Source organism: Propithecus coquereli, unplaced genomic scaffold, assembly GCF_000956105.1.
Source record: "Propithecus coquereli isolate 6110/MARCELLA unplaced genomic scaffold, Pcoq_1.0 Scaffold440, whole genome shotgun sequence".
In the NCBI taxonomy this organism is placed as follows: Eukaryota; Metazoa; Chordata; class Mammalia; order Primates; family Indriidae; genus Propithecus; species Propithecus coquereli.
The window spans coordinates 1,967,978-1,982,863 of NW_012150175.1; the positions used below are offsets into that span (position 1 = coordinate 1,967,978).

General features: G+C 38.5%; 1 protein-coding gene across 1 annotated transcript in view; it reads right to left on the reverse strand.

Moving 5' to 3' along the window:
- Positions 1 to 13,845: 13,845 nt before the first annotated feature.
- The window catches only part of ENTPD1 (ectonucleoside triphosphate diphosphohydrolase 1), a 122,535-nt gene continuing 121,494 nt past the window's right edge, over positions 13,846 to 14,886 (reverse strand). Inside the window, exon 10 of the mRNA XM_012654462.1 lies at positions 13,846 to 14,504. Within this exon, the coding sequence (XP_012509916.1) occupies positions 14,298 to 14,504 (207 nt within the window). The 3' untranslated portion in view covers positions 13,846 to 14,297. The remainder of the gene's footprint in view (positions 14,505 to 14,886) is intronic.

The following is a 14,886-nucleotide window of genomic DNA, read 5'->3' on the forward strand; positions in this document are numbered from 1 at the left end:
CTGTTCGTCGCTCCCCCGGCTTGTGGCTCGCGTTGAGGCGCCAGAGTCTGTCACTCCCGCCCTCGTCTCTGTCCGCGCGCCTGGCGGGAGCCACCGGCTTTGGTCACCCGCAGCCTACGTGGGTGCCACAATGGCCGTAGCTGCCCCTGGGCTCTGCTCTGGAAGAGGCCTGAGAGCGGGGTTCCCTGGGTCGTGGGGGCCCCACACCTCTCTTGTCATGGTGAAGAAGGAGAGTATTCCCAGCGGGTGAGTATCAGCCAGAGCTCCCCGGTCGGTCGGCGCGGGCCCGCGGCCACAGCCGGTGCCCCCAGCTGGTCGGTCCCCCAGGAGGATGGCCGGGAGCGCCGCCGTCGAGGCCCTGGACAGGTCAGGGGGCCGCGAGCCTCTCGGGGCGCCGACGGGCTGGCGCGTGGGTTGCCGAGCCCATGAGACCTGCCTCCTTTTTTTTCGTCGCCTCTGCCTTGCCAGGAAAGAGGGGTGCTTTGATTTCAGGGTGATTTGAGTATGGCATCCAAAAGAGCTCCCTAAATATGCAAGCAGTTCTTTACATTTCCAGAGTTTTCTAGTAATGTACAAATTTAATATTTTTTAGTCTTAAAATAGGGTATAGTAGACATGCTCACTTGGTCGTGTCATCATCACTTAATAAATGAAACAGCTTTCATTGTTTTGTTTTGTTTTTTCTTTTTCCCAGTGCCTCGCCGTTGTTATTAATAGTTCCATAGCTCTACCTAACACAGCACTGCAACTGGATTACATTCTTGTAAGGGCAGAAGTCAGTGTGGAGTAGAGAGAACTTTATTAGAGAGACTTTGTCTACCTTTTTCCTGTAAGTTCTTTGATCTTGTCAACCTAAAATAATCAAAAAGGCCAGAATTTAGTTTAAAGAGAGTTTATTCAAGAGCAGAGGTTGAAGATGGACCCACCTGGGAAGCACAGATTCCAAAGAATGGAAGTCAGTGTTCCAAAATGTAAAAGTTCAGCATCATTTATACAGACAAACTTCAGGGAAATTTAGCAGAATTTCAACATCTTTCTATGTAAGGCTTAATGCATACTTGCAATGATCTAATTAGTTGAGGTGGTCTTTTTCTTTCGGGAAAGGTACATTTAACATTCCACACTGAAGATGTAACTGTCACGGAGTCCCTGTTCCAGTGTCATTTGGTCTGACTTGGGTACAGGACAATAAAGGAAGTAGTTAATCTATAACAAAGATCAGTAATTAGAAGGCAGAGGTCTGGTCTCTGGTCTTTCCTAATAGTTTACAGAACAAAAACAATGAGGAAGAATTAAGCTATAATCTAAGAAGCAGAATTGCAAACATGTTACCTGACTCAGCTCACAGTCACATCTCTCTCAAGACTTAAAGAGTTTTGGGGGTTCCAACAGTTTTTAAATTTTCTTTTCACAATCTGATCATGCTTTGGAGAGCTCTTGAAATTCATATACCAAACAGGAAAATCAGACATTATTCATTCATATCCTTGATTGTAGAGACTTTAGATTCAGAGTCTGAACATACAGTTTCTTTCTTTTTTATTTCAAAATACTAAGGGGATACAAATGTTTTTGTTACATGAATTGCTTTTGTAATGCTTGAGTCAGTGCTTTTAGTGTGCCCACCACCCAAATACTGTTCATTATAACTGTTAGGTAGGTTTTTACCCCTCCTCTCCTGCCCCCTCCCTCCTTCTTGATTTCCAATGACTTTTACTTCTCTCTGTTTCCATGTGTGCCCATTGATTAGTTCCCAGTTACAGAGAGTGCATGTGGTGTTTGTTTTTCCATTCCTGGCATACTTCACTTAGGATAATGGTTTCCAATTCCATCCAAACTGCTGCAAAAGACATTAATTAATTCCTTTTTATGGGTGAGTAGTACTCCATGCTATATACATATATACCACATTTTATTAATCCACTCATGAATTGATGGGCACTTAGATTGATTCCACATCTTTGTGATTGTGAATTGTGCTGCAATAGAAATTTGAGCATGGATGTCTTTTTGATAAAATGAATTCTTTTCCTGTGGGTAGATAACTCAGTGGTGGGATTGCTGGGTCAAATGATAAGTCTATATTTATTTCTTTGAGGAATCTCCATGCTGTTTTCCATAAAGGTTGCACTAATTTGCAGTCCCACCAACAGTGTATAAGTGTTTCTTTCTCTCTGCATCCATGCCACAATCTATTGTTTTTTGACTTTTTAATAATGGCCCTTCTGACAGGGATAAGGAGATATTTCACTGTGGTTTTAATTTGTATTTCCCTGTTGATTAGTGATGCTGAGCATTTTTGAAAAACTTCTGTTCATGTCTTTTGCCCACTTTTTAATGGGGTTATTTGTTTTTATTGCTGATTTGTTTGAGTTGTTTGTAGATTCTGGATATTAGCCCTTTAATGGATATATAGTTTGGGAATATTTTTCTCCCATTCTGTAGGTTGTCTGTTTACTCTGTTGATTATTTCCTTTGCTGTGCAGAAGCCTTTTAACTTAATCAACTAACTCCCATTTATTTATTTTGTTGTTGCTGTTATTGCCTGTGGAGTATTAGTCATAAATTCTTTGCCTAGGCTGCTGTCTAGAAGAGCGTTTTCTACATTTTCGTTTAGAATTTTTATGGTTTCATGGCTTACATTTAAGTCTTTTATCCATCTTGAATTAATTTTTGTATATGATGAGAGATAGGGGTCCTGTTTCATTCTTCTGCATGTGGCTATCCAATTTTCCCAGCAACATTTATTGAATAGGGCTTCCTTTCCCCAGTGTATTTTGTTGTCTGCTTTGTTGAAGATGAGGTGGTTATAAGTAAATAGTTTTATATCTGGGTTCTCTGTTCTCTTCCATTGGTCTGTGTCTCTATTTTTTCATCAATACTGTGCTGTTTTGGTTACTATAGCCTAGTAGTATAATTTGAAGTCAGTAATGTGATACTTCCAGATTTATTCTTTTTGGTTAAGATTACTTTGCCTATTCAGGCTCTTTTTTTTGTTCCAAACAAAGCATAGAATTATTTTTTCTAGATCTATGAAATATGATATAGGTATTTTGATGGGGATTGTGTTGAATCTGTAAATCACTGTGAGCAGTATGGACATTTTAACAATGTTCATTCTACCAATCCATGAGCGTGATATGTTTTTCCATTCATTTGTGACATCTGCAGTTTCTTTCCTCAGTGTTTCACAGCTCCCCTTGTAGACATCTTTCACCTCCTTGGTTAAGTATATTCCTAAGTATTTTATTTTCTTTGTAGCTATTGTGAATGGTATTGAGTCTTTGATTTGACTTTCAGCTTGACTGTTATTAGTATATAGAAATGCTATTGATTTGTGTACATTGATTTTATAACATGAGACTTTGCTGAATTTATCAATTCTAGGAGTCTTTTGGTGGAACATTTGGGATTTTCAAAAGATCACATCATCAATGAAAAGCAATAGTTTGATCTCCTATTTCCTGATTTGGATACCTTTTATTTCTTTCTCTTGATGATTGCTCTGGCTAAGACTTCTGGTACTATGTTAAATAGAAGTGGTGACGCTGGGAACTCTTGTCTTGCTCCAGATTTTAGGGGTAATGCTTTCAACTTTCCTCCATTCAGTATGGTGTTGGCTGTGAGTCTGGCATATAGGGATCTTATAATTTTGAGATATATTTCTTCTATGCCTAATTTATGGAGGTTTTTTTTTAATTTGAAGAAAACTTTTTATTGCATGCATATACATACGTATAAAGGATTTGTTTTTAATATGAATGTTTTCAGTTACTTACTGGTTAGTAAAAATTGTCCATTTCTCTTTTCTTCATTTCAGAGTATTAAGTGGGTACAGATGCTTTGGCTACATAAATTGCCTTTGCACTGTTCAAGTCAGAGCTACAAGTGTGCCTGTCCCCAGACAGCGTACCCCACATCCATTAGGTGTGAATTTACCCATCCCCTCCTCCCCCTCCCACCTGCCCAACACCCTGTAAATGTTACTTCCTATGTGGGCACATTAGTGTTGATCAATTAGTACCAATTTAAGGGTGCATACATGTGGTGGTTTTTTCTTCCCATTCTTAGAATACTTCACTTAGAGGAATGGGCTCCAGCTCCATCCAGGATACTACAATAGGTAGTTCACCATTTTTTATGGCTGAATAGTACTCCATGGTATATATACACCACATTTTATTAATCCACTCATGTATTGATGGGCACTTGGGCTGTTTCTACATCTTTGCAATTTTGAATTGTGCTGCTATAAACATTCAAGTATAGATGTCTTTTTTATAGAATATCTTTTTTTCCTTTGGGTAGATATCCAGTAGTGGGATTGCTGTATCAAATGGTAGTTCTGCTTTTAGTTCTTTGAGGTATCTCCATACTACTTTCCATAGAGGTTCTACTAGTTTGCAGTCCCACCAGCAATGTATGAGTGTTTCTATCTCTCCACATCCATTCCAACATTTGGGACTTTTTGATAAAAGCCATTCTTACTGGAGTTTGCGTGCTGTACATCCGATAAAAGGCTGATAACTAGAATCCGTATAGAACTCAGGAAAATCAGCAAGAAAAAATCAAACAACTCCATTAAAAAGTGGGCAAAGGATATGAACAGAAACTTTTCAAAAGAAGATAGACTTAGGGCCAAGAAACATATGAAAAAATGCTCAACATCTCTAATCCTCAGGGAAATGCAAATTGTTGAGGGTTTTTATCATTAAAAGGTACTGGATTTTGTGGAATGCTTTTTCCACATCTATTGAGATGATCATGTGATCTTTATTTTTGCTTCTGTTTATGTGGTGAACCACATTTATTGATTTACATATGTTGAACCATCCTTGCATCCCTGGCATGAAGCCTACTTGGTCATGGTGGATTATTGGTGTGTTGTTGAATTTGGTTTGCTAGTATTTTGTTGAGGATGTTTGCATCTATATTCATAAGGTATATTGGTCTGTAGATTCTTTTTTTGTTGTGTCCTTTCCTGGCTTTGGTATCAAGGTGATACTGGCTTCATAAAATGAGTTAGGGAGAATTCCCTCCTTCTCCATGTTATGGAATAATTTCTGTAGGATGGGTACCAGCTCTTCTTTTTAGGTTTGGTAGAATTTGGCTGTGAATCCATCTGGTGTGGCGCATTTTTGTTGTTGTTGGAGATTTTTTTTATTACTGCTTCGATCTTGCTGCTTATTATTGGTCTGTTCAGGAATTCTATTTCTTCCTGATTGAGTCTTAAGAGGTGTTCATTTCCAGGAATTTTTCCATTTCCTCTGCGTTTTTATATGCTTAGAGATTTTCATGGAATTCACAGATGATATTTTGTATTCCTTTGGTATCAGTTGTAATATCTCCTGTGTCATTTCTGATTGAGTTTATTTGGGTCCTTTCTCTTCTATTCATGGTTATTCTAGCAAGAAGTCTATCAATTTTGTTTATCTTTTCAAACAACCAACTTTTTGTTTTGTTGATCCTTGGCATTTTTTTTTTTATTCCATTCCATTTAGTTCTGGTCTGAGCTTTGTTATTTGTTTTCTTCTCCTAACTTGGGGTTTGGTTTGCTCTTCCTTTTCTAGTTCCTTGAGATGTGACATTAGGTTGTGAATTTGTGATATTTTTGCCTTTTTTGATAGCATTTCAGGCTATGAATTTTCCCCCTAAGACTGCTTTTGCTGAATCCCATAGATTTTGATAGCTTGTGTTCCCTTCGCCATTTAGTTTGAGGACTCTTTTAATTTCTATCTTAATTTCATTATTGACCCAGTAATCATTCAGCAACACATCATTTAATTTTCATGACTTTGTGTATTTTTGAGTGTTTCTTTGAAATTCATTTCTAGTGTTTTTCCACGATGGTCTGAGAAGAGACATGGTATGATTTTGATTTCTTTGAATTTGTTGAGACTTGTTTTGTGCCCTAAGGTGTGATCAGTCTTGGAGAATGTCCCATGTGTTGATGACTAGAATGTATATTCAGTTGTTTTGGGGTAGAATGTTCTATAAATGTCAGTTCCATTTGTTCTAGGGTCCTGTTTGAGTCCAGTGTTTATTTATTTTCTGCTTTGATGATCTATCCAGCTCTGTCACTGGGGTGTTGAAGTCCATGGCAATTACTATGCTACTGTCTATCTCTTTTCTTAGACCTAGTAGAATTTGCTTTATGAATCTGGGCGCTCCTGTGTTAGGTGCATATATACTTAGGATTGTTACGTCTTCTTGTTGAATTGCTCCCTTTACCATTACATAATGACCATCTTTGTCTTTCTTTACTATTGTTGATTTAAAGTCAATTTTATTTGATATAAGAATGGCTATACCTTCTCTCTTTTGGTTTCTGTTTGCATGGATACTTTTTTTTCCATCCATTTACCTTGAGTCTATGTGAGGCCAAGGTGGGAGGATCACTTGGGGCCAGGAGTTCAAGTTCAGTCTGGGCAACATAGCGAGACCCTGTCGCTACAAAAAATAACAAAAATTGCCCAGGTGTGCCTATAGTCCCAGCTACTCTGGAGGCTGAGGTGGGAGAATTAGTTGAGCCCAGGAGTTCGAGGCTGCAGTGAGCTATGATCATGCCACTGCACTCCAGCCTGAATGACAGAGCAAGACCCTGTCTCAAAAAAAAAATTAAATTAAATTAAAAAAATTTTAAAAACTAAAAGCAGACTTAGCATATGACCCAATAGTTTCACTCTTGGTATTTATCCCAGAGAAATGAAAACTTTTGTTCACATAAAAACCTGATATGAATGTTTCACAGCAGCTTTATTTATAATAGCTAAAAACAAGAAAAAGCCCAATTGTGTTATTTTTATAATAAATATTTTGTGTTATCACCTCTGTTAATATCTTTAGGAGTAAATAATAAATCGATACCTATTTTTGATTGTTTCTTCTGACATGAAGTCAGTACAATAAACCAGCACATCATCAGTCATAGTTGTAAGATTACTTCTTTAATGCATCAGATAAATTATGCTAAAAGTGATCTGGTTATGACACATTCCTTTAAATGAAAAGATGCTATGAAATGTGTTATTCACCAGTTTTTGCACAAAATGTACTCTAACACCAATACACTTTTGTTTGGAATTTTACAAGCTGACAGTTGCAGGATAGAGAGTTTTGGGCTCATAAGCAGATACAAAGGAGAAATGAAAAAGAGGGACAACCCAATTTAGGTGACATTACACCAAGGTTATCTGTGTCCTGCTGAATTGGATAAAGGGATATTTTGCTAATAGCAGAGCATTTATACTTTAGTTATTGTTAAAATACTAGGGATTTAGAGCGTATTTCCCCCTCCTACACACAGGTCTGGGAAAAGGTCAAGGTTTCTTAATGATCAACCCTCTTAAAATCATGTACAGATAAGGATTATGATTATGTCAACAATGGACCTGCCCAAAGACATGGGAATTTTTATGAATATCAGTATAGTGACAAGCATGACAGAAAAGAAACACCTGAGAGACTGAGATTTTTGTAATAAGGGGCCAGGACCAAGATGTTCATTTTTTGCTAATCACCAGTGTTATGATGTCCCCCAAGAAGGGATGGATTTCAATAATAATGTGCTTGGAACAAGACCGAGACCATTTCGTGATCACCAGCATCACAGTAACTTCCATGAACCAGACCCTGGAGATGATTTTGATTGTGTTAGCAAAGTTTGTGGACAAAGGATCCATGCTATTCATAACCATCAGGACTATAGTAACTTTCAGGAACAATTTTCAAGGAAAGATTTTGGTTTTGTTAGCAGAGGCCAAAGACGAAAACAATGACCTCTCCGTAACAGCCATGAGTACCCACCACATGGTGATTTTCAGGATCAGTTACCTGTACAAGGTTTTCATTAACTCAGTAGAAGTAGTTTTCAAAGGCAAAGACCTTTCCAAACCAGCACTGTTCTCATGATGAAATGAATTTGGAAGATTTAGAAAATACAGAAGTATCAGAACATACACTGAGACCTTTATATGACCATTCCAACAATGACAGAAGAAACACTTGGATTGTTGTGTAAGAGAAGGGGTAATCTTTGTAAGTGGTACTTGAGCTGGCCCACTATAGAGCAGGCTGCCTATGGAGGACAGCTTTCAGGTAGTAGATGAACACTCATCTGAGAGCCAGTAAAAAACTCCATGGAATGATAAAGTTGTCTAGACCTTTGATACCCAAAGTGTGGTCCCTGGACAGACATACTGGCATTACCTGGCAGTTTGTAAAACCTCAGCACTCGCCTCAGACTGACTTAGTCATTTTTATTAATTAAAATTAAATAGATTTTATTCCAGCAAGATCCCTGGATACACATTAAATTTGACAAGCACAATCTTTTAAGGTTCATTCTAATCCTTAAATTCCACTTTAATAATGTATACAACGAAGTGCTATATGGTGAGCTACACAGAAACTAAATGCATGTTCCAAAAAGGAAAAGTTCAGTGTGGATAGAGTAATCAAAGAAAGCTTCATCAAGGAATCAGGAGTTGAGCTGGTCCTTAAAAGCTGGAGAATGAAGATGGTCATGTCAAGAGAAAACATAAAGAGAGTGAAGCAGAAATAGTGGTGTGGACCAGCCCATCAGGAACAGAAGAGTTTGTAGCTGGCAGTGACAGGGAGATTGGCTAGGTTACTTTAGGTCCTATGAAAATACCCTGGAATTCAACTTTTCAAAAAGAAATAGATCACATATGTTGCCCCAAGGAGCTTTACCCAGATACTGAACAGAATGGTTTGAGTGCTCTAATGGAGGCCCAGGTAAAGGGCTGTGGTAGCACAAGGAAGAAGTATTCTGACTTGGAGATTTGGAGAAGCCTTCCTGAAAGAAGGGCATTTGAGCTGAACTTTGAAGGTAAAGTGGGGCAAGGGTATTCCAAGTTGAACAGACAACCTGAATAATGTCTGGTGAAGAATCAGTCTACGTAGCTGAAGTGTAGGGAATATCAGAGGGTGGCATGGGATGTGACTTTGGAGACAGCTGACAGCCATAGATTGCTGAAAGCCTCGAATGTCTGCTGGGGAGTTTGACTTTATTTTGTAGGCAGTGGAAAGCTTCCAGTGGTTTTAGTTGGGAAGCAATGTGATTAGGCCTGCTTTTTATAAAGATTACTCTGACAGCAATAGATTGGAGGCAAAACCACCATTCCTGGTATCAGTCCAGGTGACATACATTATAGATCTTTACTGGGCGATAGCAGGAAGATTAGAAGGTGAAATCAAAATGGAAAATGTTGCAAGGGCAGAATGGGCTGGTCCCACTGGTGAAGCAGATTCTGATCTTGGTTAGTGAGGCAGTGGTGGCATTAATCATGATGAAACACAGAAGGAGGAGCAGGGTTAGGAATAACGGTAGAGTTCAGTTTAGGTCATCCCAGATACATACTATTCCCTGCCTACTCCCAAGACTTTCCTTCCCTCCTTTCTTAGAACTTCATTATAAGGGGTAATGTTGTTTCTTAGTGTATCTTACTTGCCATTGACTCATCTGTGTTCTCTGGTGAGCTCTGCAATTCAACATATATGCAAAAAGGGATATAAAAACAAAAAGTCAACACTTGTGCTCATGAGGGTGATGCCAACATTGCATCAACTTAAATTTAGAAATTAATTTATCTAAAATAGAGAGATGCAAAAGGCATAGCAATGCCCTCATTGAATTAATGGCCTTGAATGTCACTTTTCTAAAGAGAAGGCTCTTAGAGGCACCTCTCTCTCTGTTACTGAAAAATCTATTATACCTGCGATAAAACCGATTGTGCTCAGTTGTGTTAGATTCATGTGCAAATAAAAAGTTGGGTAGTTAGCTATACATTGTCCTAAACATATAAAATAAGAAAACTAATTGATACATAGTCTCTTAGGAAATCTACCAGTTTAGAATGTGAAGTTAATTAGGGAGCTGTCAGAGCATCCTGATTAAGGTTATTGAAAAAAGTTGCAGACTGATGAAGTTTTGGAAGTAATGACATTTTTTAAAGAGAATATTCCTTTAAATGTTGTAATTTACAGGCAACACACTTTATGTTTCAGTTAATGAGACACCGGTAGATTGAACCATCATGCTCAGTGCTTCAGTCCTTTCCTATGTTGGAATTAATCATCCATGCACTTTGCCATATGTCTTGGCAGTTCTTGCCAGTGTTTCTCTAACTTGCTTATAATGTATTGAGCTTGGTCATATGACTTGTTTTGGTCAATAGAATGTGGATGGAAGTGCCGGGGGCCCTGTCCTGGCCAAGGCCATAAGAGACATCCTATTAATAGTTTCCTCTCACTCTCAATGCTGTTCATCATGAGAACATGTCCCAAGAAGTCACTGGACAAGGAGAGTGAGAGATACATGGATCCAAACTTGAAGTAGAGATACCCAGCTGACATGTGGACCCATGAACATGAAAATCAGTGTTTATTGTGGTAAGCCACCAAAACTTTGAGGTTGTTATAAAAAATAAAAAACCTAATATAAACTGAAAGAAATGTATGGTTAGTGAGCACAGCTAGTTATGAGCAACTGTAATGTTTTAGCAGGATAGCAACTATTAGAATTTGAATCAGAGTGGGACCAGAACAGTTTGGGTGAAATTCAGTTCATCTTTTCAGCTGATGATAAATGGGAATATATTTTAATAGTAATTTTACCATTATGTCGCTAACTTTGTTCTGTGAGCTATTAAAATACTGATTTTTATTTAATATTCAAATTTACATTTTATCTATGGAATGTAAGCATCAAGGATTATCTTGTATTATCTTTAAATCCAGATGAAATTTTCCCAAGGTCTCTCATCAGGCATCTTGGCCTGAATGAAAATTGTCTCTGCCTTCACCTGAAGCCTTCACCTAAGGGCACCAAAACCTGAGAAATAAAGTGAAATTCTGAGCTGGAATCTGAAAGGGTTGTTTAAGAATAATGTTAAACCTCACATATAATAAATAATAGCAATAAAGTAACAGCATCTGTAGCTGTTGAAATCCCCCACTCCCAAGGGAAAGACAATGAGGGCTTAGAATCTGTGTCTTTTTAACTTTACATGTACTTTTTTGGACACATGCTGTCCAGTATGGTAGTCACTAGCTACACATGTGCTGAGCACTTGAAGTGTGGCTAGTCCTAATTAAGATGTGCTATAAATATAACATACTCAACATATTTTGAAAACTTAGTATAAAAGAACAAATAATAATTTTTATATTTATTACTTATTGAAATGATAACATTTTGGATTTAGTCACTTTCTTAAGCTCTCCTTAGTTACTCATCTGTTCAGTGCCATCTGTTTCTTGCAGGGACCTTGACTAATACAACATTAAAATGAAGTGTACTTTTAAAAACTTTTATTTATCACATTATATATTTCTTATGAAGAAATGGATAAGTTGAAAATTTTATATTTCTCTCTGTCACACACACACACAAAGCCTAATTAAGTACCTTCATTCTTTTGTCTACAGAAGTAACCACTTCTGCTGATTTTCTTCCTTGTGGGTTCACAGAAAAAAAAATTCCCACCTTATCTTTATCCTTTGAACAGTTACTAGAACAAAGTTTTAAGTCCTGAGTGAAAGTCCAGGGAAGAATGGTAATCAGTTATAACCAGTGGCCAATTCAATATTAAAATTAGTTGATAGTGACCCATCTTATTTCACCTACCCCACCCAGAATGGCCCAAAGCAGATTCATGGATCTGCCTCAAAACCAACCCTATCTCCAGCAGAATTGAGATTAGGTTGTGCCTGCTAACTGTCTCCATAATTGGAGATTTTGACAAGTGGAGTTTGGCTCCTCAGATACCCAAAGGATTTTTATTTTGGAACTAGTCAACAAAACAGACATGGAATAAGAAAATATTTGTGTTCTCTGAAGGAAACTTGTGAATTATTATATAATTCCAACTTGTTGAGGGGAAGTGTTTAGAAAAGAAAAAGTAATATACTTGAGACAGAAGACATGAGTTTGGGTATCATCTCTGCTATGTAGTAGTTTGTATGACCCTGATTTCTAAAATGGAAATAATATTTACACCCTCATGGTTTGTTGTCAAGATAAGAATAGATAATGTGCATGACAGTGCTTTGTATATGCAGACAGAAGGAAGAAGGGGGCTGTTATTGGCTCGACTTATTTGATCTTTATTTCCATCATCTCATCAACCACTATTTATTTGATGCTGATCTACTGTGGCAGTAAGCGTGCAGTATAATTAAGAAGCCAGGAGTATGGGAACCACCGATTAGCATCATATGCCACACATTACCATCGAAAGCACAAGAACAGAGTATCTGTGTTACCATGACATCCTTTCTGGAGTTAATATTAAATTACAAGCCCATCAGGAACAGGCCGTCTGTCTGCTTCCCTTTCTACCATGTCCCATGAACCCTGTATTCATGTGGATCATGTGGAGTTTAAGGTGCATGCTTGGAAGTTATGAAGAGACAGCCTCGTATATTCAGGAAAGAAAATAATGATTAAGTGCATGCCATGCTTTTGCTCAGCCATGTAGGCAAGTGACTTAACTTCTCTGAGATTCAGTTCCTGTTTCTATGAAGTAGAGGTGGTAATAGCTACCTTCTTCAGATTGTTGTGAGGATTAAATGAGAAAATGAATGCAATGCACTTGAGCACAGAGCCTGGTACACCACAAATGCTCAGTCAATAGCAGCTATAACAATATAGGCAACTACCACTAGAAAGAGACTTTGAACATGTCCCAATTTGGCTTCTGATTCCTAATCAATGTCCAGAGAATTCAAATGTGAGTAGCAGAGAAGAAAATAAAAAATTCCTGTGCACAGCTTTTTAAAGTTTATATTCACCTGGCTGTTGTAAAAAATGGCTTGGTTGTTCAAGAGATACAGAGACATATGGCTTCTAGTTTGTGGGAGAGATTTTCTTTCCCTAACAAGCTCAACAGTCAGTCCCCAGATCCAGAGATGGAGAGCTTGGGACAAGGTCAGAATAATACATCACCACTCAGTCCTGCTCAACAGGTAACTCTTGAAGCAATCCCTAAGGGAAAGGGATACAGGGTCTCTTCATCTTTCCAGGCTGCTTCTCCGACAAAATATTCCATGGAATCAGTAAATAAAGCCCATACTGTGTGAGACAAGGGTGGTGCAGACTTGGTTCCTGGCACATTTTAATGTGTAAACACCATGAAGGGCAAAAGCATGCCACTCCATACTAATGCCACCCTCTCACTAAATTAAACCCTGTGACAATGAGACGTGGCACAGCTTTAAAACTCAGTGAGCCATCTCTGCAGGTGCAGTTGTTAACTGAAAGGTTTGTGTTTTGTGCCTACCAGGATGGTCTTACCTCCAGACAATTTCTTGATGATGAAAATGTTCTGGAACTAAACAGTGGTGATGGTTGCAAAACATTGTTAAGGTACTAAATGTCATTGATTTGTACTGAATTGAATGCTAAAATGGTGAGTTTTATTTAAGTATGTTTTACCATAATAAAAACAAAACTTCATAAGATGGGTTGGAGGATGCATTTTCCTGACCCTGAGTTGTAACTATATTTTTCTTCCTGACATGTATACGTCTACTATGTAGTAAGCCCTGATATTTGAATGCCTGTATGTACATCTGCTTTTTAAAAATCTCTGCTCTGAGTGTTCCTCTCTATAGTATTTTGGCATCACCCAGGAGTATGTGACTCATTCACATCCCTGTTTTGGATGTAATTAATATTAATAATTATATTAACTGCATGAGTACATAGATTCCCTTGTAAAACTCTTTGGCCTTAGCACATATTTGCCCACTCTAGAAAATTTTCTTAACCAAAGGGCAGCCTGGAAATGGGATGTGTGTCTTCCCTCTCCAAAGGCATTATATGGCTTTATTGATGAATGAGAAGCAGGAGAGAGAGATTGTTAAAGAGGAAAATTGAACCAGTTCCTGAGATTCTTCTTTTAACCAGCTCAACTTCCCAGCACAGGACTCAGGACACTCAGTTTTTCTAGGCAAAGTCAATATTGTTCTTTTATAAAGCAAAGATCATGAAAAGTGGCAGGTCTTCACAACCAACACAAGCACAGAGTACAAACGAGAAAGGGGTAGCTAAGAAAGACTCACAAAAGAGACTGTCTACCAGAAGTCCTTGTGGCAGAGGGTGGTGAATACCTCCCAAAGAAAGACTTCAGCAAAAGCCAAGGAAGCTTCATGCTGGTCAAGACTGGCCCTGGCAAGCAGGGAAGAATGACCTTGTACATCACCATGCAGGAAATTGCTCCCTGGGCAAGTTTTTTTTTCTCACTCCAGCCAGCAGATTCCAGCTGTTCTTGCTATACCGCTTCTTTCCAGAATAATGAAGGCTTATGAAAGATAAACAAGCCTGTGATGACCACTGCAACAAGGATCAGGGAGAAGAGAACCATGAGGAAGACATAGGTGGAGTGGGGGAGAGGTAAGGACATAGGCTTCTCAGCTGGGATCATGTTGGTCAGGTTCAGCATGTAGCCCAAAGTCCAGCCGGCGTCGCTGCCCTGGATCTGCAAACAGTGGGGAAAATCTGTTGTTTGTGGTTCAAGGAGATAATCTGTAGCTTTCATGCAACCCCATCCATAACACTGAGCACCCAATAGGTGGAGAGACCACATTCAGTTCTCTAAATGGATTAATTTTATATTCCAAACTGGGAGGATGGTTTTAGGGAAAATAGAGAGTAGGAACCAGTGATTAAGAAAGAGAGTTTGGAGCCTCACTACTATATTCCCAAAGTTCAGAGAGGAATCTGGTGAATGCCCAATTTTCCTGCCTAGAAGAACTTAATTCAAGTAGACCTTTGGAGCTTTGCATTCCTTTTTGTCTTGTTTGTGTGAATTTGGGGGGAGAAGGACTGGTGAGGGGTGATAGGAAGCAGACAAAAGGATA